At 31.4% G+C, this 27363-nt stretch overlaps 1 protein-coding gene across 1 annotated transcript; it reads left to right on the plus strand.

Annotated features, from left to right (window-relative positions):
* The first annotated feature begins 79 nt into the window (after positions 1 to 79).
* Positions 80 to 26542, plus strand: LOC125052260 (ATP-binding cassette sub-family G member 1-like). Its single transcript, XM_047652979.1, has 11 exons — positions 80 to 213; positions 10322 to 10462; positions 19471 to 19588; positions 20519 to 20708; positions 21442 to 21587; positions 22575 to 22813; positions 23100 to 23341; positions 24329 to 24497; positions 24620 to 24876; positions 25257 to 25480; positions 25882 to 26542. Exons 2-11 carry the CDS (start codon positions 10348 to 10350, stop codon positions 26072 to 26074), a joined length of 1893 nt encoding a protein of 630 aa, XP_047508935.1. The 5' UTR covers positions 80 to 213; positions 10322 to 10347; the 3' UTR covers positions 26075 to 26542.
* Positions 26543 to 27363: the final 821 nt, after the last annotated feature.

The raw sequence follows: 27363 nt of genomic DNA on the forward strand, positions 1-27363 counted from the left end.
GCAATATACTTTATCCTTCCGAGTTGGTTACAAAAAGACCAGTAAATGAGTTAACTACAATAGATGGGGGCTCCATAATCCGTTCACCGGTTCAGTTCGTTCCGACGCGACGGCAGACTCGTGCGCATGCGCGCACATTGCTAGTAATCAAATAAATACTAAAGGACTATATGTGTGATATAACTACAGTGCAGTGTTCCAAAATAAAATTATGTAAGTATATTTATTATTTACTAAACCATGATATTTATTTATTTAGTTATGGAATTAGGTCATAGAAATTATATGAAAGTTTTACATGAAAATCTATTATATTTACTGAGGATTGTATTTAAATAGTTTTTGAACCTTCCAAATAACTAATTAATGCCTTCCGGAAATTTTCAGTTTTATTTATTAGTTTATTTATTAAATAATTTTACTGTCGCGTGTTTGTAATTCTTTTTACGACCTTTGTTAAAAACATTTTAGAGTTAAATTTGATGACGGAAGTTTATTTTACATACAAGGCTCTGTGGGTTATATATTAAATAAAGATAAAGGATCATTAAAAATATATACTATAAGTATACATTTTTATAACATAGTAACTATATTTTACTACGCGACTTTATCGAACCCATGAGGATTATCTTTTATTTATTAAGTAACAGTTAATAAATAAATATCTTTCACCATCAATCTACGTATTTAAATTATAATAAATTAATACTTCACCTCAAACGAAAAGCGTCACTAATTGAAATACTTTAGAAAATTATGCGGTAAATATTTTATTATTAGGTACATTTGACGTAGGTTATTCTCAGTAGTACCAAAGTGGCGTAATTTTATTATTAAATTTTATCAAGTATAAATTATAAATTGGGAAAGTTTCGTATTCAGATTGTAACGCTTATTTCTAATGTTTTGTGTATTTTGTAGTAGGTTACACTTTTAAAATGTGAAATTTATTTTTAGAAAATAAATTTCTCACATTTTAAAAGCTGCATTATAATATTAATTAAAAGCTTTACATTTATGGTCTATACGAGTTTCTAAATTGCAATATCTGTTACTTGAGTAATATTTACCATTATACAACACAAGTCGCTGTGTCAAAACATATAACAAGTAAGAGCATCATATGTAAAGCGATGTTTTTCTTAACAATAATAACTTAATTTCCAGTCATGGAAGAGTGCAATGGCGACTCTGTGCCTCAATAGTTAACACACATGACTAAACAATCTTGTGTTCGTTTCCCGGCAAATTAATTAAACAAGTTGATACAGATGTTTTCTTGGGGGACAATATCAAACACTCAAAACCAAAATTATAGACAAAAAGTCTCGATGTGATAAAATTACATTTTCACTTAGGAAACGAAAGTCAGGAAAAACGTAGTACTCGGAATCTAAGCAACAATCGGTCACCTCGCAAAGGTCAAATAATAACTCAAAAAACCTACAACTTATCAAACATTGTTAACTGATATGGAGAATTCGTTTTTAAAGGTAACCTTTAAATAATCTGCAAATGTGTATAAACAACATGTTTCTACTTTAAAGTCATTCGGAAAGAAATTAAAAGTAAATCTTGTGTTAAACAAGTGACACACATACACTCATACACACTCACATTATTCAAATTATTTGCGGATGCACAGGAAAATTCTCTTTGAAACCCTTGCATTAAAAAAACAACAAAAAATGACTTTCTATAATCATGTAATTATTTCCGGTAAAACTATACCATTACATTTGCGTAAAAGCAGATAATATATGGGTTTCAATTCAATTTGTTTTTTTTTTCTTTAGAAAATTGCAGCGTCAAACAATTGGCTAGATTTTTACCGTTCCGTAGTATGAGTTTCCGTAATTTGACTTAGTTATAGACACCAAAACCTTTCGAAAGCGTACTTCTGTGCCTGACACACGCCGTCGACTTTTTGGGTTAAGACATGCGGGATTCCTTACGATGTTTTCTTTCGTCGAGCGAGTGTTAAATGCACACATAGACAGAGAGTCCATTGGTAAATAGCTCGGATTCTAACCTACGATCTCAAGGATGATACTCGCTCGCTGTAGGCATTGCTCTGTTTTTAAATGTGGAAATTAATTTCTGATTGCCATCTTAATGTAGAATTTAAATGCAATACGGGTATCACGAAGCGTAACCATTGATATATTGATAAAATATTAATTAAAGTAAAATTGCGAATTTTATAATTGAAATAAAGATTTGTTGACATAGATAATAAACAAATCAAGATAAATATTCAAGTATAACATATGCCAAGTCAAAACGTATAAAAGACCTAATTATTTAAAATGGAATAATTAATTATTTACTAATATTAACTTTTCTCTTTATTTTGTCTTACATTAAAATATAATTATCGCAAGAATGTTAAAAAATATTTAACATATTGTAAGCAAACAGATATACAATTTATTTTTTATTCAATATTATTCCGCTTATTTTAAACTTCTATTTTATCTTAAATTTATGTGAAAAATAAAAATAAAAATTTGACAAACTTGTTTGTGTTCTATGAATTAACCATGAATGTTAAGGGTGATTTAATTTGCTGTTAGCCATGACAGGTTTGTGATAATATCATGAATTAGTTTTAACTGAGCTATTTAGTATGAAAATAAACCACATAATTTACCTTATAATGTGTAATTCACACGTACATACTGTACGGTAATAGTACTACTATCGGTGTAGCAAAGTACAAAAATATATTTATAATAAGACGTTTGGCGAGCCGTTCTGTCTAATTACCTCGGGAGTAGCGAAACCGAGTTTAATATTTAGCAAATTTAACAATTATTAATTGTATTAAAAGTAGTAGTTATATACCTAACACATATGGACGTCAGAAAAAAATTATGCATCTAAATTTACATTCACTGCCGTTTCTCAAATCAAAGGCGTTGAACGGACGAGGAGAACTGCCAATAAACTCTCCGTCCATCTTTTACATCGCTAAGGTTGTTTTTTACTAAGTGTTTGTAAGCACCAGAAACCAATACATCATGCTTCTCATCACATTTTAAAGCAAATAATTATTGGAAATAATGGCGCGATACAAAATAAGAAGCCATAATGGATACTTCTTTAAATTAATTTCGAATTTGACTAATAGATTTTATCGTATTGTTCATTATTATAAAAAATATTATCAATTTATATTAGCTATAATTATGCATATTTAAATAATTTAAAAATATTTTGTGTGAATAGATTTTCGCGTAAATATCATATAGTCACAAAAAAAAAATACAAAATATATTTACTCAATCGCCATTTCTGGTTCCTGATTTATTCATTGATAACGCACGCATATTAAGACATCATTAATTACACTGTCGAATGATAAATTTTATAGATGTTTTTCTCTGATGGTCATGGACTTCTTTAAAAAAATATTTACACTATATAGTCGAGGATAATATATGTTTTTTATATTTTGGAAAAATATTTTTAAAATTATTATTTAATTTTCTAATTAACACTTCTGATATTTAACTTAGATCAAGATGCCCGCATAGATTTGACTGTTAGTCTAGTCTGTGGAAAAATTGCTTACCGAAAGGGATAATCCCGCTTTGTAAACTAGCATAACATCTATAATCCTTGTCACAATCCATTAAAATTGTCTTTGCTAAACATATATTAGTATGTAGGTATATGCTGTTATTATTAAAATGCGTTTTTGCTTATCAAACTCATAAAATTATCATTACATGTCCTTGGCCTTAGTTCACGAGACGAAGGTCACTGGGCTGCCGATGCGAATGATCTAAAATTAGAATATTAGTTGATTGTCGATATTTTTCGAGAATATTACGGATATTTCAACCGTTAGTTTTTGGCAGTTCAATGCATTGATTTGCCATAGAATATATACATCCTCCACATTTATATTTAAATATATTTCAATACAAAAATTATGTAGATATACATCACTATAAGAAGACAACTTAAATATTTTAAAGTTAACTGACTTACATACTGGTTTCGTCTTTCTGCGAAACAATAAGGATTCAAAAAAAAATGGGTGATTTTCGGGGGTTAAAGCACTGAAAGACACTTTAAAATTGTTGAAAAGAAGTTTAAGACGAAAAATCTATGACTAATATTCGCGTTTTATTTTTAGCATCACTTTGATTGGCATCTCTTAAGAATTAATGGCGTACAAAAAGTCTCATAGCACAAACAATGTAATAAAAAACACGGCAACATGAGTTATAGGAAAATTCCATGCCAAAAACTGACATTGCGGATGTTTTCAGAGACCTCGTAACGTGTTTTACGCCTAATCAGTTTATACTCGTATAGTCAAGTCAAAATAACGTTATTCATATAGGTAAACAAGTATACTTGTGAGCGTCAGAAAATAAGTTAAAATAATTTTTAATTTACATTAACTACCAGTTCGCAAGTCAAGGGCGAAGAGCGACTCCGCCACTCTTTTTAATCGCTGAGTTTTGAGTCATACAAATTGTTTGAACTGGAGCACATCAATCGCAAGGATTGGGATCGTTTAAATATTCGTCAAATTTATAAAAAGCTTTATTGATTAATTTACGAGAGCTTTGAATTTATTTAGTGATAATTCTCTAATTTCGCTTGAAAGTTTGTTGTAAAAACGAATACAATTTCCATATAAGGAATGGTTTATCTTCTGGAGCCTGGTTGGTAGTCCATTAGACTTAAAGAGTTGTTTTAACTTTGTTTTGTTAATACATTAAAAATTACCAAGTTACCAGTTAATACTTTGATTTAAAAATTTATATGTTTATTTTAATTATCCAGGCCCCATCTTCAAATCTCTTTGACGTGGTGACGTGGAAAATGCAGCATCAATCTTGATTAAACATTTCGTCTAGGTTCGGCCTTAATTCATGATGACTAGATGCTTCATCGAAATTTTGCTATTACAATAAATAGATTTTCTTTTAAAGCCTTTTAAAATGTTAAAACACCCCGTGGTAATTAAATCAAGAACTTATTACATACAAAGTGATGTATAGGGAGTTAGAGTTCTCCTTGAATTTACACTACTCGATTAACGAGAGTGGGTTTCTTCATAGTATGTATTTTGTATTTAATTTCTTCAACTTCATCTAATTTCAAGGATTAAACTTGACCTTACTAAGGCTATCAGGCTATACTATGTTGCCGTACCTAATTTGTCATAGATAATAATGTGTGAAAAATGTCACCACATACTTGTGTCAAGCCCATAAATAATAATACAGTTACCTGTTGTTGCGTAATTGCTTATTATTAAGATTTATATTAAATCAAGATGTATAAAAATCTGTGTTTTTCATATTTCCATAGAACTAACTTATCTATTTAAAGAGATTTTAAATAATTGTATACTTATAAGACATGATGTATGTTCAATGGTAAAATGAAAAAGAAGTCTCTTTGTCTCTCGCTAATGTGATTTTGAGATTACTGAAACATATAGAAGTAATATTTTTAATTAAAATAATTTAACATATATATACACACTTAAGCTTTTCCGAACCAATTCGACTTTGGGTCCTCCAAGAAAAGAGCGTACCAATTCTTAAGAGGCCGGCAGCGCGCTTGCGAGCCTTCTGGCAGTGTGAGTGTCCATGGGCGGCGGTATTACTTAACATCAGGTGAGCCTACTGCCCGTTTGCCTCCTGGTTTCCTCGCGATGATTTTCTTTACTGTAAGTGCGAGTTTTAAATGCGTACATACCGTGAGGGTCTCCTCATACAAACTATGTACCATGAGCATAACAGTTGCAACAAAAATGAAACGATGTTATATTATCGGGATATAATTGGAACGCCATCTGTGTGATAGTGATATTGGAACGTTATTTCCTGAACCAACCTAACAATAAAAGCAAAGTACGAACTGATAATTTCATGCATTTTAGTCGATAATGTTCCTATTTAGGAGTACTGAATTACAATTGGAGATATAATGAATGTATTCAGTTTTATGTGGATATAATTTAAAATACTAATAAACTATTTTTTTCTTATGAATAAAGTTTAGTATTTTCAAAGACTTCTAGTTAGTTTAGTTATAAATTTAAGTTTATATGTGTGTTCTTTATATTGTTGTAGATCGGGTTTATAAGACTAAGATTCAAATCAAGACTTAACTAGGCTTTCCTTATGTCACAAAGCATTGGATTTTGAGGGAAAAAAGCTCCACGATTCAAGCGCGTGGTTAATTGTATACCTGTAACTCGTTTTGTGTGAAAATGTAGAAACTCTTCGTACATATATCCACGTTACTCTAGCATACATATACAGCAGAATAATACAGAGAAGTAAAACGAACAAAACTTAATAAATCATAATGTTTATAGTTTTTTAATGATATTTAACGTTCAATGACAGGTCAGAAGGATCAAAAATATTTCGATAAGATTAATATTTCGATGTTTCGTAAATAATTTTAACATATTATCGAGTTATAATAATTACTACAAAAACTTTTTGCCAGGTAAGTTGATATCACGTTAAACTATTAACAATTTTTTTTACAATATAATACAATATTGTATTATATGTAATACATAACTTATGTAAGTAAACGTTTCTGACAATTTCAAGCTAAATAGTATGATGTACAATCTCTTGCAATACGCCAATTTCAGGCTGATTATTATTACTTTATTACTTACGGGGCCTAAAACATAAGCAGTCATAACTCCGGTCTCCAACAAATTCTAGTGAATTATGAAAAAACTGACACAACAGAGAAGAATAAATTACATTACATTCATGCTTGGACCACTATGCAAACCTGACCAAGTCATCGCGTTTTATAAATCTTTTTATTTCTGCGACCATAGATAAATTCTAAACATGAGACAGCCAACAAAATATTTTATCCACACTTTCCTAAAAGCAGGTTTCTTCTAACTCATTTATTATTCCTAAAATCTCGAAAGGCATTTTATCATACTTTCTGCAACTACATCTATCTTTTTACTAGGCCGATAAAGTAAGTCTAGTCTTGTTATGGGAACCAGCCTCTCACAAAGGTCAACAGCAGTATACTTTATTATCTAGACTTGTGGAAAATAAATAAAATGAAATAAATTTATTAATATAATTGTTTCGCCCATTAGCATTACAAAACTTCTTTGTCTTTATAATTTGGTATTAAACTCATTTCCTCATTATCCGTATTTAATAAACAGTTGAAAGTCGAAAAGCAATAGTTGTTATAACTTGCCCACGAATTTTCCACTCTCCGAAACAATGCTGTTTTAATTTACATTCATTTAATTAAAACCGCAGATTATTCATAACAATTGTTATTCATGTATTTGTATATAATAAGAACGTCTGAAATTTGGTTTTGATCGATTTGTTGTTGACATTTAAAATCAATCTTAAAATTTAGTTTTAAAGGTTGACCGGAATTAAAAATTAAGAAAATATACGTTTATTTCCTAGTATATTATATAATTTTGTGCAAACAGCAACAAACAATAATATTCTTGCATACTTAAGTTTCAATTTAATTTTTGCAATCCAGTTTGTAAACAATTTTTTTTGTAATATTTTAATGGCCTCTTACGATATTTTATATGTAAATGGAATCGGTACAGAAGTTTTAAAGAACCCTTAAGAATCGATTTTTTTCGACTGCAAAATTCATGAATTAGAGTCTAGATATAATGTCAGAAGGTCTGATACGTCACACCACTAACCACGATATAAATATAGAGATGTTTAAAGCCAAAGGTAGAAAAATAAATTGCAAACATTTCCTTAAAAACCTTATGAATAATTTAAACCGTCAAGACAAGACTTTAAGGCATAATTACATTGAAGATTTCCAAAAGAATAGAATACAGTAAGTAAATAAAATACCGCCTTAAAAAGTGAGGGTCTGGATTTTGATTTCAAAGGACACAATAATAATAAGAGTCATGTAACCTAACGTTAGTTAAGTTACATATATATATTTTAGTAAGTAATTAGAAGCGTATACCATGTTAGCAATCATCGCACACTTGAAGCCAAATTGAGCCCTTTAGTTTTTCCACACTAATAAATTGTAATATAATATTGCGATTCCGATAGTATCCAATAGGTCGGTCGGCAGCGGGCCCCGACTCGCCTATAAATATTATGACGATATTTTCCGAGTAGTTGTCGCCCGGGCCCGGCGGGAGACGCCAACCCTTTAAGGCAATAATGTCCCTTTTTAAGAAAGGGGAGATTTTGACACTCCCCTGCTGCTTGGCCACTCGGTCACAAATCTGCCTGATTGCGTGGCTGATAGGCTAGGATGTAGGGGTCCCTGTTTAAAAAAAAAATAAAAATAGGTCGACTATACTAATATTGAAGTGTCACTTACATATAAGAACCCATAAGCCAAGTTAGTTTTGTTAATCCAGCGTCGCAACCCCACTACCCCTTATTTTATGTTAGTTGTAAGCTTAAACCACCACCGAACTTACTAAGAGCAAAAGGAAATTTGTAAAAAAAACAAAAGAAAACTGTAATATTTATCTTTTAATTTTTTTTTTTTATGCTTATCATAATTTGATTTATCAAATGAAAATATCTAACATAAACTTTGTACACACAATAGCCACAGTATTGTATTGTTTTAAAATATAATGTCTGTTTTTAGCTAGCTGACATTATGTCATGTTGACTTGTCTGCATTATTTATTTCATTTAATAATAATATATTTTTGAATTATATTAACATCGCACTAACCTTCGCGACTCATTGTTTTGAGTCATTTTAAATAAAACCATTAATATTGTTTGTAAGTGTATATTTTTTAATCAATACGTTACATAATAGAAAATGACCTGAAGGTTTATATATTACGAGGTCAACAAACAACTCAATAATGTTTTTCATACAAATTCTACTTAGACCTCATACCATTAAGTAATATCTAATTATGGATTTACTTCATTAAACTAAACGACAGATTTTGAAATCGCGGTTTATGCGCGTTTAATATGTTTCAAAACTAAAAATAACTTAGAGAATGAAACAGCAAATACGTCGCGTTGCTTGAGCACAACTGGTTATTTTAATTAAACCAATAATAAATTAAAAAAAGAACTAAAGTTCAACGTAGGTTATTATGACACAAATGTCAAAAATCCTATTATATACGTGAAAAAAACGTGAATAAATTAGGAAAATAATGAACTAAAAATTCGTACTTTGGTCGATGAATATTTTTTATATTTATCTTTGCATATGTCAGATATAATTATTATGGACGCTTACTTAACCGATTACAGCACGTGCAATTGTGTGTAACATTATCGAATAGTGGAATTAATTATAATATTTTAATTCCACTATACATTATATCGGCAAATTACAAGAATGTTTACAAAAAACTGTTTCCACGTATAAATCAAACGATTGACGTATATTATCAGAAAACTACTATTTGATGATTTATAGAAGGTTATATTTTTACATTTAATATCTGTTGTTGGATTTATATTCTTTGGTATAATTTGTTGATTTTGGCAAGATTTATTACTATTTGAATATTATGAAGAGGACATTTTTGTATGTTTATCAAAACTTCTTAGTTTGACTACTATTTAAAACATGATAATCAGGATTCTGCCTGCGTTAAAAATATATATAAGCCGGCGCGAAGTCGAGGACGGCTTTTAAAATAGCTTTAATTTCGTTTTGATACAAAAGGAAATATTTGTGAGAATAGCCGACAAATACGTATTATAAGTAAAAATCTAGAATCCGTTATTGATGAATAGGACAATGATCTCTAAATTAATATAGATATATGAACGAAATGTTTATTGAAACACTTTTTTTACTAAAGCGTCAGCAAGTCTAGATCGTTAAAAACAAGACACTCCCATTTATGTTCAATTAATTTTATGTCGTGTGAGTTTTTAAATAAACCTAAAAAAAACAGTGTTGGCCTAGTGGAATCAGCGTGGGCCTCTCAGGCCATCGGTTCGATTACGAGCTGTGAACGAATGGACTTTGTGTCTGCATTTAACACTCGCTCGTCCGGTGAAGGAAAACATCGCAAGCAAAAGGGCTTAACTTAAAAAGGTGTGTGTCGGGCACATAAGGCTAATGTTTACTTGCCTATTTGAAAAACAATTGATCGCGAAACAGATACATAAATCAATTGTTTTTAAAGGAATAACAGAATGTGTTGCGTGTCTGATAGCCTTTTCTCAAAAACCATCGTCGTCTTTCGTTTATCACTCCCTGGTATTTCAAACGTAGCTTAAGTATAGGAGTTAAGGTACATATCTAATCGTACTTTGTACTGAAATTCTTGTTTCAGAAAGATAATGAGAAGCTAGTGAAACAATGGAGATACAGATGTCATCCCCTCTAGGACGAGCCCACCTCTCTCATCTTCCGCAGCGACCACCAATAAACCTCAGCTTTCAAGATTTATCTTACACCGTATCCAATGGAAAAGGTTAGTTTTATTATGTCCCATAGCTATAATGTCAGTTTAAAATTCCAGGAAATCAGAATACAAAATTCCACTCGAATCACCTCAACGTCGTTACACGAGTGAGCGTTAAGGCAGTTTTTTGTGTGTGGAACCAGGTACCCACTGAACTACTTCAATTCGACTTAGCGTCCTTCAAGAAAAGAGCGTTCTAATTATTAAAAGGCCGGCAAAGCACTCGCGAGCCCTATGGTATTGAGAGGGTCCATCGGCGTAACTTAACATCAGGTGAGCCTCATCTCTGTTTGCCCCTTTTTCTATAAAAAAAATTCTAGTAGCAATCGTACAGGTTAAGGTCCATACTGCCTCATGTAGGAACATTATAATGTTGCAGATTTCAATTAGATAGCGATCTCTGTACATCTCTGTACTCATCTACTCGTTACAATATCGTGTCGTATCTTAAAAGTACTATCCCCATACATATTTCTGTAGAAAGCGATTCTGTAAGCAGTACTTATCTACCGAAAGCCATATTTTTAATATGAATCCTGGGTATTTCTTGAGACAACAGATAATTCAATATTTTTCCTTGTCTTGCAGAATATATTTTGAGTATCTTTTGCACATTATGCATATCACATGTCATCTTTTTTAATTTGACAAAAAGTTGTTGTCGTGTTTAATCATAGAAATAACCTTAAAGGTGATGCATGTATGTAAAATATAAATATAAATTAATAATTTATTAATTATGATTTATTACAATATGGTGTGCTTATTTTTTCATTACTCAACGATAAAAAAAAACTGACAATGCGCTGAAAAAACCCAAACTTTTATAAAGTCTTTGTCTCTCTAAAGTTTGAAAAACAAAGGCCAGATAAAGTGTAGACTTCCATTGAACTGTGTTCAAAGTTTATTTTTCGCTTTAATATATTAATATGTTATAATATATATTTCAATGTATTTTGCATGTGTAAATCAAACACATAGTGGAAAAAAACTTCTTCACTACATTGACGAGATATTTGCTGTGAATATTATTTAAATGTCGCAGAGCCTAAGTACTTATGAATGCGTATAAACGTTTTGTGAAGTCAATATTTGACGCTAATAATCTATTACTTGGAAACCAAATTATTGGTAAATAGGGAAGGGGTAATAATATAAATTACTTGGATGATTAAATAGCGCTGTAGAAATTTCAATAGGTGTAAACAAAGATTGATTCAGTATTGTATAAACAGCAACAAAGTCAATAAAGATTTACTTTAATAATTTATTCAGTTTTTGTATAATTTTGATAGGATATTAGGTATTACGTAATGCAGCAAAATAAATACACTATATAACAAGTCGTTGAACCGAAGTATGAGAGCGATCAGTCTCCAAGGTTAGTGCTAATTCTAGCCACGAAATATTGGCCAATCGTTTTAGAAAGCTTACACGTGACTAAGTCAAGACCTAGGTGATTTTAACTCTTCAAACTTTGCTAATCAGTGAGAACATTATAGTAGTTTTGTTTTTCGGCTGACAGAAGACTAAGTAATGATAATAATGACCTTTATGATATTACTCATTACAGTGCTATGGGTCATTATGATATTAATGACCCATAGCACTGTAATGAGTGATGGATTGTTTTAAAATCAAGATTCAGATACCTTCAAGGCTACGTTTTTGTTAGTATAAACCGTTTTTTCTTACAAACAGAATGAATTATCTTTCTTCTAATTCGCGTCATCCCGGTAAAACATGAAATAAGTCAAACCAAACACAAGTCAGTTTTTTATTGAACCTACAAACGTATTTAACTGGAATACCTATTCTAATATTATTTTGATAAATAAATTTCTTCTAAATAGCAAATAAATAAGTTTAAAACAGACTTTTTAAAAATTATATTAGGTACTGTTACTCTTAATTTTCTTTAATATTTTATACGTTATTTACAATCTAAGAAATAGGCTCCTCAGTCGCTGCAAATACAATTAAGTAATCATCTGATTTTGTCGGGATCTAGTGTGACATTAAAAAAACGAGTTCTTTGCGATATGAAGATGAAAAGGTACGTGTCGTAATAAGCTTGAGAAAGTTGTGCGAAAATGTTTTCTCTATTTACAGTAATTTAATATACTGGTATACTTTTTAATGAGCATTGGTGGCATAGTGGTTTCGTTGACTTGCGACTCTCATGCCTAAGTTCATAGGTTCGAACCCCGGCTGTGCACCAAAGTACTTTCTGTCGGTCATTTGACGTTATTTACGTAAATAACTGTTCCCATACACTTATTGTGGCCTTAGTGTCTTACTTTATAGTCTGAAGAGCTAATACAGATCTTCAGACTATTAAAGATATTAAGAGCTAACAAATATAAATGATTATATTTTATACTAGTGTATCCGAGAAACTTTTTCCTGTACTCACGTCTTTAATAAAAAAAGTCTAATTATAAATCTGGACCATTCTAGAATCCGGTCCATCCGGTGGGGTTTTATTACAAACACACGCATAGAAGATATATGGATATTTATTAACTTGTCAACGCTCGGCATACTGTTACATTGGTAAAAGAAAAATAAAATACAATTTTAATGTTGCAAGCACTCATAAGTAAAGATAACATACACGAAGAGATAATAAAAAAAGTTTAACAAAACTATTTAATTATATATCGTCGTGGTATCGGTTTTACATGTTTATTCATATTCTTATGTTGTCGTTATAATATCTATGTATATATCAACGCCAATAATGTAAATTTCCTACGTCATTGTTTAATTAATTTCGGAAAAATCATAATTTTTTTTTATGATTCATTTATTAAAATGTATTCACAGATACATGTCAAATACAAAACAAATATAAATTAATAAAAGGCATTTACGTTGAACAAAAAGGTTTGTTTAAATAAGAGTTGGTGTAACAATATAAATATTGATTATTGGTTTACAAAATCCTAAATAATTAGTGATTTAGCGTGAATGAGCCTTCATTATTGGTACGGAAGTAACAACAACACCGCTATTTGCGCCGCAAATAACTTTAGGATAATGCTTTATGATTATTAGGTTTAGCTTTTAACGATGTACTTAAACAGCCTGGATTTGTTGTTACCCGGCAATATTAAATTAGTAAAATGCGAACAAATCTGCAATTCGTAATTATCATAACTTTGAGCTACCGATACTAAAGTAAAGAACGATACGGTTTGATCGAATAATCTCTATACCTAATATCTTACAATTAGGATTATAAAAAAGTGTACAAAGATTTTGAAATTTTCAAATCTATGATTGTATTGATGCCTATATAAAAAAAGGGTGCGTGTACTTATGTACGCGCGTAAGAAGTTATACTTCTTTGGCATTATTAAAAATAGTTTTTGATTGCATGCAAAGAACTAATTACAATTAAATAATCAAAGACTGGAAAAGGAGTCATTATAGTCAATAAAGTTCAGTTTACATATTTTGAAAAATTAAATAAATAAATATTTATTATTATTCTTTTACATTAAGTGTAACATAAATTCTATTATTATTCGAATGTTGTTTTTAAATTATGTCCAATGCCGTAGCATCTTCCGTGGGCAACTTCATACTGATAATTTTGTGTAACGGTGCGCGCGCATCGTAAAATTTCACTCTCATCAATTTTTAATAACGCGCCTAAAGAAGTATAACTTCAAAAAATCGAGTCATTAATAACTCTGAACATATTCACAAAATAAACATAAAATTCTCATAAACTTTTTCTCCTTATAGTGTCATCTATTAAGAAGAGTATGTTATGATTTACGATCTCATAATGTTTTATAATTCACTTCATTATCATATTGTTTCAACGACGGTAACCTTTCTAACACCCTTGTTGTTAAAATTAACTGCGGTGTTCTTTTCCCGTAAATGGCTTTTCTTCTAGGAAGCAAATTGGGTAATCCCAGACAATAGAAACAAAACTCGCCGGCGGATTTTAACATTTACTAATATAAAAAAGTTTTTGTATTAGTTTTGCTGATAATATACGAATTGATAGGTACTACACCTTGTACACTGATTTGTTGAACATAGATATGTTTACAAAGGATGTAATAATCCAAGTCCTTACTCAGCATTAGTATCAATACCATTAATTTGATTGATTATAGTTGCTAGGAAGTCCACAGGAACGCGTTTCTAAATACTAACAAATACCAGTTATATAGTAAGCTCAATTGAATTTGTGAATCGAAAAGTTTTGCGCGCTCACGTGCGGCTCGGCCTACTTACAACATGGCACGTGAATGCACTACCGCTCTATAGCTGACTTCCACTTTGCTTCAACAAAGAGAAGGGAGACTCACAAAAAAATATAATTATATAGGTATTTTTATTTTATGTACCCTTCGTTAGAGGATTCGTAATACTATTTTTTCATACATAGTACATTCATTTATTTCCTTATTTTATATTCTTACAGCAACTTATACTAATTCAATAGAAAGCTTATTAATACAAAAATTTAACTAAGAACATATGACATATACTTAAAACAAGAAAACATTAAAGCTACACTTTTTTTTAACAAATTATCAATAATGCGACCCTTGTGAATTCATACAGTGTGCAACTAAATATATCAGTCTTATATGCGATAGTATAAGGTGCAAGACGCGCGTAAATAGTGCTTCCCTAAGAAAATTTGAACGCGCTGGCGGTACTACTGCTTGCCACCGCTTCCCACGCCGGTTATTTGGCACTCAAATGAAAATACAATACAATTTCTGTAGAACCAAAGTTAAATCTATAGCCTTACTAACGCCTGGTTTTCATCGAAAAAAACAAGGCAAGTCGTAGTTCTGGGGAGCAAAAGACAAACGAGTTCTCTATAAATGTACTACCAATCAACGACCCGTTATTAGGTATTTTAGTAATAGAAACCGGATGTTAATTGATACCACATTTATAAGAGTTGGCCCCAAGTGTATTTAACCACTTCGAAGATACCGTACACCGGCATTCACTTTTGCAAGAATACATGCAACGCAATCCGGTAACTTGCCGCTACGGGCACACACTAATATATCCGGTCTAGGAAGTCTTACTTACTTCGTCCCCTATCTGAGCTTGGATAAAGTTAGCTGTGCCTGTTACCATGGTTACCATACATTTTTATATAAAAGAGCATATTTTTATACAAAAGTCCAAAGAGAAATAATAAAAAAAAGATCACCGTGTCATTTAAACGGAGAGAACGGAATCATAAAAATTTAAATATTTTGATGAATTATCTTCATCTTTTTCTGCATTAGAAATGCGTTCCCCTATATTATGGGACCTTTAGGACATATTTTAACTTAACTCTTATATAGGTATTATTTTGTGAATATCTACTTAAAAAATTAAACTTGTCAGGCAAACTTATCTACACTATCTTACTATCATCATAATTGAATTCTTTTCATATACTCTATAACCTGTTATCAATACGACACGACCGCAAATATTTGGTAATTGTATTGTAATTGTACTGTTATGATCGATCAACGAACCTACCTTGATGAGGCTCTTGGAGCTATTGAGGTTACACATACATTGTAATGACGCTCACTGTATTTTTCCACCCCAAATAAGCTAATGAGAAAATACGCATCATACAGGTTTTCTCATCCAAGGCAATTATGCAATCTGCCATTGACAAAACGGAGTGGACGAGTTTTTATATGAAGCTGATGTTCCATGACATTGTTTTGCATGTATTGTTAAGCATGAGCATAACGAGACAACATTTAAAAACTACTATAGGAGTTAACAACGCAAGAAGATTGCGAATAAATATACTCGTATGTATAATGTATATGTTAGAGCAATGACGTTATTTTATACGTGAAACTAAATACTCAATGCAAGGCTATGATTTCAGAATTCGTCAATCCGTAACTAAGACAACTCGTTCTCTCAAAGTAATTAATTAAACGACTTAATTTCATTCAAATTAATTTAACTAAAATTCTTAATATTAGCGTGCTTAACCAATTTAAAAGGGCATTAAAGATTAGAGAAAATTACGACGGCTCACTATGGAAAATGGTAGATTTTACTATTATTGCTATTCACGCACTTTTAAAAGTTTATTGAATAGTATAAGAGTAGAACTTTAATATAATCTATCTATTAATTTTGCATGATTTTCATTTGGAATATGATTTTTTTATTTCGGCAAAGTAAGTATGTCAAAGAATGTCTATTACAGATCTGTTCGCATCTTTTAAAATTAATTTCTTTCAAAAATTTGTAGGAATAGTTAATATAATTTTAGAAAGCCCATGGTATGCAGATTTTTGCCGAAAATATAAAATAGTAGATTTTATAATTATGTTTATATTAATAAAATTAACAGTAAGTAAGTGAGGGGAAAAAGACAGTTTTTTTAACTTCGTCGATATTTTGACAGTTGCCGATGCCTCCCGGTGCTTTACATTTGATATTGTTTTGTAGCGTAGATATTCAAGAATAACAATCGCGGATACGTGCGTGCGTGAGTTTCGAAAGTTATCGCGAAAGGTATAATACAAGGCAGGAAACAGAAAACCTCTAAAGTTGAATTATTTAATTGATTAGTTTGCGGTTATTTATTGATAACAAGGCGTTTTATCTTCATTTTGCACGCATTTCGCGGTATTTACACATTAATATACATATTTTTTCAAGTACTTTACAAAAAATGTATTTTTACACATTAAATCTTTAACGAAATAAATATTAGTAATCGCACATAATTACTTATTAAAATAGGTATGAGGTATTATTGTTGTGTTGTGATAAAGTAATGAAAAAATAACTATTCACTACTTTATTCACCATATTGTCGATAAGGAAATACAATAAAGGCCATTTCTTTAAACTGTTGTTTTTATCATTTATTTATACACACATACTTAAATAAAAGTAAAGCACCTGAGCTATATTTGAAACTCTATTTAATACAATATATAAAGTTATCGATTTTTGACATGAAACAGACCTCGATTTTCTATAGTGCGCCTGTATGATGGCGACGTGTATCTCGTTCGTATATAAGTTTCCCATGTACAAAATAAATTGTAATGAGGAATGAAGTTCTTTAAACATTATATTTAAATATATTATAAAGCCAACGAACTGTTAAGGTTAACAACTTTTTAACTTACTAGTTGAAACAAAAAAAAAGGTCTGATCTATAAGATCTATGAATTCTTAATGCACATTCCTTAATACCTTCTAGAAAGCGTGGGGTATCACTGGGATATCAAAAAAGGTTTAATACTATATTATGCACAGGTGAATTTTTCAAATATGAAACATAAGCGAAACCTGAAATAGAAGCGCTGAAAAGATCTCGCTCCTGATTTTGAAAACATTCGCAAAAAATTCATAGTTCGTAATTCATGTCGCTTTATCTATAACCATAAGAATTAAGAACATATAGTATGTATAGAGAATATGACACCACAGAATATATGTTCAGCCACATGAATATTACTTCCTGACATTTGATCCTAATCAGTAACGTTATCTAATGGCGTTATAAAACGTAATTTTTTATTTTAATATTTTTCGATATTCAGTTTCAGATTGTGCTTTTCTTGCACGCTTGTTTACTAAAATATCTAGTGTCTAGTCTACCAATATATTAGTTTCCAATATTTATAAAATTGAGTGTTTAAGTGTGTTTACTTTATAAATTGAGATAGCTAGCAGTTTTCTGTAGGCATTTCCATCACCGACTATAGATAAATTCAACAATGTGAACAATAAGGAATCAATAATCTCCAAAAATTGCGTGAAGTAATACTTGAACGCTCCGATAAATGGCGGGATGTGTTGCTTGTTTATTGCGTTTGCATTTTGTCAATCCTCATTCAATAAAGAAACTGAAGTACCTAATCAAATTGTAGTATCAAGAACATGAATTGGTATTTATTTTAGTAAAATCTAGTAATTATCAATAGTATAACAAAGTAACTGTCGCATGAATGTCGGCAATTGAGTGACCCTGACTGACTTTATTTAATTATGAATAATTGTATATGTTACACTGGTTATGACATACATCTATGATTTATTAGTAATATTTATAATATGTGTATATATATAATAGAGATTTAGAAAAATCTTAATTGTCACAATAGGTATACTTTCTTGTTCGAAACTTATCCAGTATAATTCTGATTTTTTTAAATCAACCCTTTAAATTTAGTAGGTAAAACTGAAATCATATTACTTTAGTAATTTAAAGTCAATGTCCAAAATAAACATAGTCTATGTATTGTAGAGGGAAATATTTTAATTGCTGTTTATTTGTATACAGCTTTAATTTTATAAGCAGTAATATTGCATACACGTTCTACAAATAGTGATGTAAACATACAATATATACAATATACATACAGAATAACAGATAACGTTAATCATATAAGCCCCTAGGCTTACGGCGATTCATAAATCACGTTATATGTCATAATCGTGTTGTGTTACCAATAAGAATGACAGTTATATTTTTAATTTTGCCTTAGTTTATGGTAGAAAAAAAGATTAAAAGAAATATAGGTACCAATTGTACTCTAGTTACATTGGTACCTAGAGTAAAATTGGTACCTATTTTACCTATAGGTACCAATGAAGACTAGAAGAAAAACCATTGCCATAGTTCTTCTTCTAGTCTTAATTCAAAACATGTCCACAGACAGAGGTCAGGCGATCAGACGTAAGGTCACTACGAGACAGTTTGTATTTTTTATTAAAATATAAAATTTGCCTCATTTGTTTTGTCAGCGGAGGATGTCCATTGTATTTAAGTCCTGAAACTTGTGCAACGCATTCACAATGACATCATCAGATGCACATTCTTATGCCAAAACTAGAAAAAATATTGTGTTTTTTTCAAGGAATGTATTTCAAACGACCAGGACCACACACATCTATACAGTTCACTTGACGTTGTCTATAGCACTATATGGCGCGGGCCCATTTTTGACACTTGGCAACTTATTTATATTCTTTTCCAGTATCCAAGTTTATCCTGCGCAGCATCAATGGGGAGTTTCGATCTGGACAATTGACTGCCATATTGGGTCCTTCAGGAGCGGGAAAAAGCACATTGCTCAATGTCCTGGCTGGTTACAGGTAATATTCGTAAATACCTATTTCGAATACTGAATGAGGTAAAACACATAAGTTAAATAGGATTGTAAAATATTTTACGCATTTCGCACTTTTTTGAAGTTTTTTAATTAAAGTAGTTGTTTAATAATAAAACTCTTCGTATTAACAAACTAAATGGTGCTTAAGATTTATATTTAAAAAAAAAATGCTTTTCTCTGAATATTACTGCCAAGTGCCACTGCTGCTAGCAGGGCCGGATTTAGAGTTCTGGAGGCCTCGTGGCAACAGAGCAGTTCAGGGCCATGGTGAAGGTTAGGTTAGGTTATGAAAAAACCGCGACAAAAATTAGTTATTTTTGTGGAATCTCTTTGAAGTCTCTTGTAGAATACAGCTACATTTATTGAGTAGTAAAACAATGACTAGAATTTTAATTAAATGTGCATACATTATATCTTTGACAAGTGAGTTTAAAGTTCAAAAAGTTGGTGATAAATAATTATAATCTTTAGTATTTTTTACTTTTTAAATTCACCTTTGACAGCTATAAATTCTGCAAGCGCTAGCTATCGGAATACAACTGGTATTCAAATGTATTATTATCAGCTCGTTAAGAAAATTGTAATCGTTTCATTATGTAACATGTCTGTGTCAAGCAATTATTTTAATAGACAACTACATATAAATACAATATCCTTAAGAATAATAAGAAAATCATTTTACTTCCTGCGAGCTAATATTGAGTAAATATTAATGATAAATGCCAAAATCTTTGAGTATATGTTGCTAAGCGCAAACCTCGAAGAGGGCTGGTAAATAATAGTCTCTATGCGTATGAAAATGTTCAATATGTTTATCTGTAGTTACTAAAAAGGTAGGCTAAGTAAAACAATCATATTAAGGCGTAACGAAGTTCGCGTCAAGAAATATTAAGAAATAATTTTCGAATTTCAGAGTTTTAGGTGCTTCGGGGGTAATCAGCACCAACGGAAATCCAAGAGACGTTAATCTCTTCAGAAAGCTGTCCAGATATATCATGCAAGATGATCTCCTACAGCCCCTCATCACCGTTCAAGAAGCGATGTTGATGGCTGCGGACTTGAAGCTTGGTGATAACTTGGATAAGGCCAAGAAGACTGTTGTTGTACGTTATTTTTCTTTGTTTACGTAAAGTTATTTACGTTTAAGCGTGCACGTTTCATTTTAGAATTTAATACAAGTATGAATGTTAATAAAGGACAAATTGCTTAGCAAAATAATATTTTAATAACAGTTTAAATGGTTACTATAGTAATTTGTGTCATAATTATCACGTGTCAAAAGCTTTGTGAGTCAGGTAATTTTCCTAGGGTTAGGTTAGTGACTTTAATTGTTAAGGAAATGACGCATGCGAATTACATAGATTCAAATATTAAAATTTTCGCCTAGTCTCTGTACTATTTTAAATAGATAAATGAGTAATCTATATAAATTAGATTTTTGATACTTTTTTTGTTTCTCTAACGATTGTATTTTAGAACATTTTCCAACATAGCTGTACTCAGAGTTATTTATGAAAAAGGTCTTTTATCAGACGATTTATGCTTCCTTAAATCAGACGTCAGATAATGAGATACCTAGGTACATTTATAAGTTTTTGCTTAATTTATAGCAATAATGCTTTAGATATATATAATATAACGAAAAGTGTATACCTGAATGCGTAACCGTCTTAGCCCGGGAAGGCTACCCAACCAGGCTTCCCTCACAAATCTATAACCAAATCTACGACAACTGATCATATATGTATAGATCACTTACTTGTGTCGAAGGCTAGGTACTTAGTTACGGAAACCCCATAAAAGAAGAAGTAATATAAACAGTTTCTGCTTTCCCAGGTGGAGGAAATAATACAACTTCTAAGACTGAACAAAGCCAGAAACACAGTTACAGAAAATCTGTCTGGCGGCGAAAGGAAGCGTCTTGCCATTGCTCTGGAGTTGGTTAACAATCCACCTGTGATTTTCCTAGATGAGCCTACTACGTATGTATCTAGAAGTCCATTAGCTATGGTTTAGATTTAAAGAAAATAAAAAAATATTAAATAAAAATCACTTTATTTGACGAAAAACATTTTGTACTTACATTCTAAAGGTTATAAACATACAATATGCAACGAATCGTTGTGTTTTCACTATTAATTTTAAAAGAGCGTATCAATTCTTAAAAGGCCAGCAACGGAGTCGCGAACCCTCTGGCATTGACAGTGTCCGTGGGCGGCACTTATCATTAGGTGAGCCTACCTCCTACCTTTTGTATAAAAAAAATAATGAAAGAAATTGCGCTTAGCTTAGGCAGAGCTCATTAATTCTATAATCGACATCAGCAATTGTTTTGCCAATATTTTTAATACAAAACGCATTTTTCTTTTAAAAACTAAAACTCCATCAAGAAACATCAGTGTTTTATAGAATCTAATTGTATTTTCTATTGGTATTCCAAGGTCGAATCTAGAACTCGCGTTAGAGGTCTCATAGTCTATATTGTACCGCTTTGATAAAAAATCTGTATTTGCTTTGTATAATTTTATGCTTGCACAGGCAGCAAATCCCGAGGTGACTTTTTGTATTAAAGAAGTCGCACAGGTCAGGGAATATACAAAAACTATACATTCATAAATAGTAATTAGGTAGGAATATAACTAAGAAATAGTAAATAATTAACAATGCAAGGTTGAATCGACTGAAAGGCCTCAAGGAGTTGCTGCAAATGTTCATTTTTCATCAAAGTTTTATTGTAAACCGACACAATATGTTAACAGCACCTGCCCTGCGATTCTGTAACTCACTTTTCGAACTCACACAGCGGTTTTCACAGCGGCGGTCGCTCTCATATCGGTCGGTCAGGTCGTAAAGCAGTAATTTTACGATTTGGCATTCTGATAAACAATAAACTACAAGCTCCCTCCTAGTGTGAGTTACAGAATCACAAGGCTGAAGTGAGGTAATCTGAGGTATTATTCATTTTGCAGAGGGTTAGACGACGTGGCATCATCGACTTGCGTATCGCTATTAAAACGGGTCGCTCGTGGAGGGCGTACTGTTGTTTGTTCAGTCCACACGCCCTCAGCACGGTTATTCTCGGTATTTGACCACGTATACGTTGTAGCTGATGGCAGATGCGCTTATCAGGGAACTTCAACTGGGGTTGTACCATTCTTACAGGAAATAGGCTTACCGTGTCCGACGACGTATAATCCAGCTGATTTTAGTAAGTAAGATTTATTTATAAATTCAGAAAAAATACATACACTATCCTTACATTCTAAGCCAATACGATTATGTCGAAAAAAATATATAATAGTCATAATATAGATCAATAACCTTGAAAAGAAACTTTATAGAGTGGAGTTTACCATGATTATAAAATTATTACCTATTCCCGGTTCTGTTGACGTGACGGGAAAGCATAATTAAAAGATCTAAGCGTAAACATTAAAACCTCCTTTACAACGATTGAAAAAAAAACATAACAGTAATTTAACAATGTTTTTTAGTTATTGAAGTATCAAGTGGGGAATATGGGTCCCATGTTGATAAAATGGTACAAGGAGTAGAAAATGGTCGATGCGAACGATGGAGAAACTACGATATAGAAGAATTACAGGGAGGAGAAGAAGAGATAGAACAATTGAATACAGGAGTGATAGAGAAACACAATTATCATTACGAGAGTACTGGGTACCAGCAGTTCAAGGTGCTGGCTAGACGAATGGTGTTGCAAACATCCAGGAATAGGGTAAGTGTACAATAACAAGAATTCATTGCTATAAATAATATAGTTTCATCAAGATGAATAGTACAAGAGGTACCGCCGGTCAGCAGGCACCGACACGCCCATAAATATCATGAGGATAGTTAGTCAAGCCAGCCAAGCCCACTAGAACTAGTCCTTTCTAGGAAAGGGAAAGCCTGCTGTTTAGCTTCTCGGCCACAGATCTGTATGATCGCGTGGTTAGTAAGCTATTAGGTATCCTAGATAGAAAAACGACGGAATGCACTCCGGGAGTGCCGGCAGAAGTGAAAACTTGAATATTAAGGTTGTGCATTTTTGATATTTTGGAATGGTTAGGGAATAATTTTGCACGAATTTCTTTAATTATCAGTATAAAAGTACTATAATTTATGTGGTAGCATACAATATTTATTTATTGCGCTATCGTACACAAACATGACAATTTATATTACATTAAATACTGCTGCCAGCTGTCTACTCTCCATCCGTCTTACGAATTTTCGATCAGGTCACGTGCCCTGACGCGAGTTTAACATTTTTCACCCATTCCAAAAAAATTGTACAACGCCGCTAAAGAAGTTTTCTCTTCAAAAAAAAATTAAGGACATAATTTTACTCTATAATAACCGCTCACATACCATAATTTAAATGCTGAAGAAAGTGCCAACGTCAAGCTCAATTAACATTACTCTCGGGGCGGAACTCCGATGATTAAGAAAAACACCTCGCTTATGAGATTAAGAAACCTTAATGAGCATAATTTACCGTAAAAATAGAACATATAAGATTTATAGCTAAACACAATATATCTCAAAAAGTAGAAATATCTTAGACACATTTCTGCTAACACAATATTCTACTGTAACATCCTCTAGCACTAGTTGTGCTTACCAATCTTTGTTAAATATTTCTGTGTCCAAAATGGCAAATTATTAATAATAATTTTGAATTATGATTAATAATTATAGATGGTGATTTTCATTATTACAGGGCTACTTATGGCTTAGGTTCTCTATGCACCTCTTCATTGGAACCATCATAGGATCTCTATTCACGAACATAGGCTTTGACGGATCAAAAACATTATATAATTTCGGATTCTGCTTTGCCAGCATCCTTGCAATGTTGTACACACCGATGATGCCTATTTTACTTGCTTGTAAGTACGGTAGTAATATTGTTTAGAGCTATATTGGATGGTTTGCTATCATTGAAAACTTCATACCGCAAACAAGCGCAAATATTGGAACAGTGGATTTTCTTAAATTATTTGTTTTTCAGTTCCTACAGAAGTGATGCTTATAAAACGGGAGTACTTTAACAGATGGTACGGCCTAAAACCATACTTTGCGGCCATGTTTGTATCGAGGACGCCTGCGACAATTTTCTTCGCTCTTATATACTTGGCTATTGTGTATCCTGCGACTGCGCAGCCTATGGAGCTATCGCGAATATTCATGTTCGTTAGTACGTGTATACTGGTTGCATTAGTTGCTGAATCTATGGGAACTGTTATATCTTCTACATTAAGTATAGTGGTAAGTTAAGGAGTTAATTTCGAAACATAACAGATAACGTCTTTAAAATCGTTTTAGTCAGGTGACATGTTCAGAAACTTGTGTCACACCAAAACCTCACGAGCGCGATCGCAGGTATAACGAGAGAGAGACGGACCGATCTCCCGTCTCATCTCGAGCGCTGCCAGTCATTCCGTGAATGTATGAAGAAAAATGTATATCATAGTCGAATTCAATTCAAAAGTGTGAATAAAACGATAGATGTAATTTAAAATTTGAAAAAATTGTTATCTTCATTAATTCCTTACTTCCCAAAAACTTATATCACCAATAAGACGTTATCACGTAAACATCTCGATCGTAAACCTACTTTACAAACAACCAATATTTTTTTTTTTCAGAACTCAATGTTCGTCGGTCCAGTAGTAACAGTTCCTCTAATGTTATTATCAGTATATGGCATTGGAAACGGTGATGACCCACCTCCTTTAATCTGGAAGATGGCAAGGGCCTGTTCTTTCATGCGATATGGACTCGAAGGACTTGTTGTTGCAATTTATGGAGACTCTAGGGCAGACCTGATATGTCCCGATGACGTAGATTATTGTGAATATAGAAATGTTAAGTGAGTATCTTAGCGCTAGTCTCGACTTTGAACTCTCAGTTCCGCTAATTTTCCGAATAGATCACATATTTATAGTTTGTACTGATTCTGTTTACATTAGTTATTAAGTATAAAGCTGCTGTGTTTGCCTATTAAGAAGTATACAATTAGTTTATTATTATGTTCGTGTGTTCATGTAAGCTTTTACCGTAATGCCTGTTGGCAAACCCTTTTTTAAATAAAAAAAATAATAACTTAATTAGCCCTTACACTGCAAATATAACCTGCTAATAAAATTAACTAAATTTTTCCGACTTACAATGTTTATTGTTACATTAGAAATTTAAACTTCAATAAGTATGACGAATAATAAAGTAATAAATTCAAATGTATAGTGAAAATAAAATGTGTTTTTTTTTCAGATACTTCGTCAAGCTAATGGGTATGTCTCAAGTAACTTATTGGTTTGACATGTGTATGTTATTAGTTATGCTGCTCACATTAAACCTAGTGGCTTACTACTTGCTACGTCAAAGACTTTCACCTAACTACGCCTTTAGAGCAATCAAACTTATTGGCAGATTTATCAAGAGCAGAATGAACAGTTCTCATTAGAAAGTACTTTGTAAGACTTTCATTACAACATTTCAAGCAATTGTGAACCCTCAGTTTTATAGTCTATGGTTTCAATTCGCTTGCGTGTTACGAGTTATTTAAAATAGGACCATATCTCTTTTTGTAATGGTTTTTAACAATAAGCCGTATTACTTTCATCATATTATAACTGTTGATGAAATTTGCCAAAGTTATACTAACAAATAAAAAAGGAAGTCGCTTATGAGGTATAATGTATTACGTAATTAATCGACCGACGTTTTAATTTATTTTATTCTTTAAATTATCCATGCTAATTTGGGCTTCACTTTTGACTGTTTTCGGACAATATTCGTTGTTAATTTTTACATACACGACGTATTTAATATTTAACTTCAATTGCGCTTTAAATTGGCTCAAAGAAAACGTTCAATGATATAATAATTTATAAGTCTGATATGTAATTGACGAAACTGTATTTCCGCAAAGGATATTTTTTTTTTATTTAATATAGTAATTTTATACGTAACGAGGTTACGCCAGTGTGATATTTACATTAAGTTTTAGGAAAATAAGGGTTCAATTTTTATTTACGAAATAAGTTTTTAAATAGTTTAATTTAATAAATGATCTATAGCTATAATTGGAATGTTATCGGTGTTTAAAAATAAATATTTTTTTATTTATGTACGTTAGTGAATAAAATATAAATTTGTATAAATTACATGAATTAACACAATTTTTATCTTTCTTTCACTGTTACATCATCACAAATAATATGTTTTGTATTTTATTAAATCCGTTTTGTCTATAGTTTTTAAGGCGCTTCTGTCTTCACAAACATACATTTGTTAATATTATATAGTTTACGTAACAAAATGGGATTGTATAAGGAATTAAAAAGCAACTTCCTCGTTACGATGTTTTTATTAACACCAAAGTTCATTACGAGTCAATCAATGTCAAACGTCTGGGAGTTTGTATAAATAAAACTATAGGTAGTAAATTAATATTCTTTATAATAAACAATTTTCTCACTAAAATAAAATCACACTTCATGTTGAACAAATTTAGAAAAACAATAAACATAAATCTTGACTAGCAATATGCCAATGTTTTTTTTATTGTGGTTATTATAAAAATCTCACACAAATTAAAACAATCAGACATCACAATCTGCCTCGATTTTATTTTACAAAGATTTCACATATAGAATTTAAAGCATAGTTACTAGGTAAGTGTGGATTATATACTATATATATATATATATGATTAAATGTCCTAAATCAATAGAGATAGAAAATAGTAAC

Source organism: Pieris napi, chromosome 9 (assembly GCF_905475465.1).
Source record: "Pieris napi chromosome 9, ilPieNapi1.2, whole genome shotgun sequence".
In the NCBI taxonomy this organism is placed as follows: domain Eukaryota; kingdom Metazoa; phylum Arthropoda; class Insecta; order Lepidoptera; family Pieridae; genus Pieris; species Pieris napi.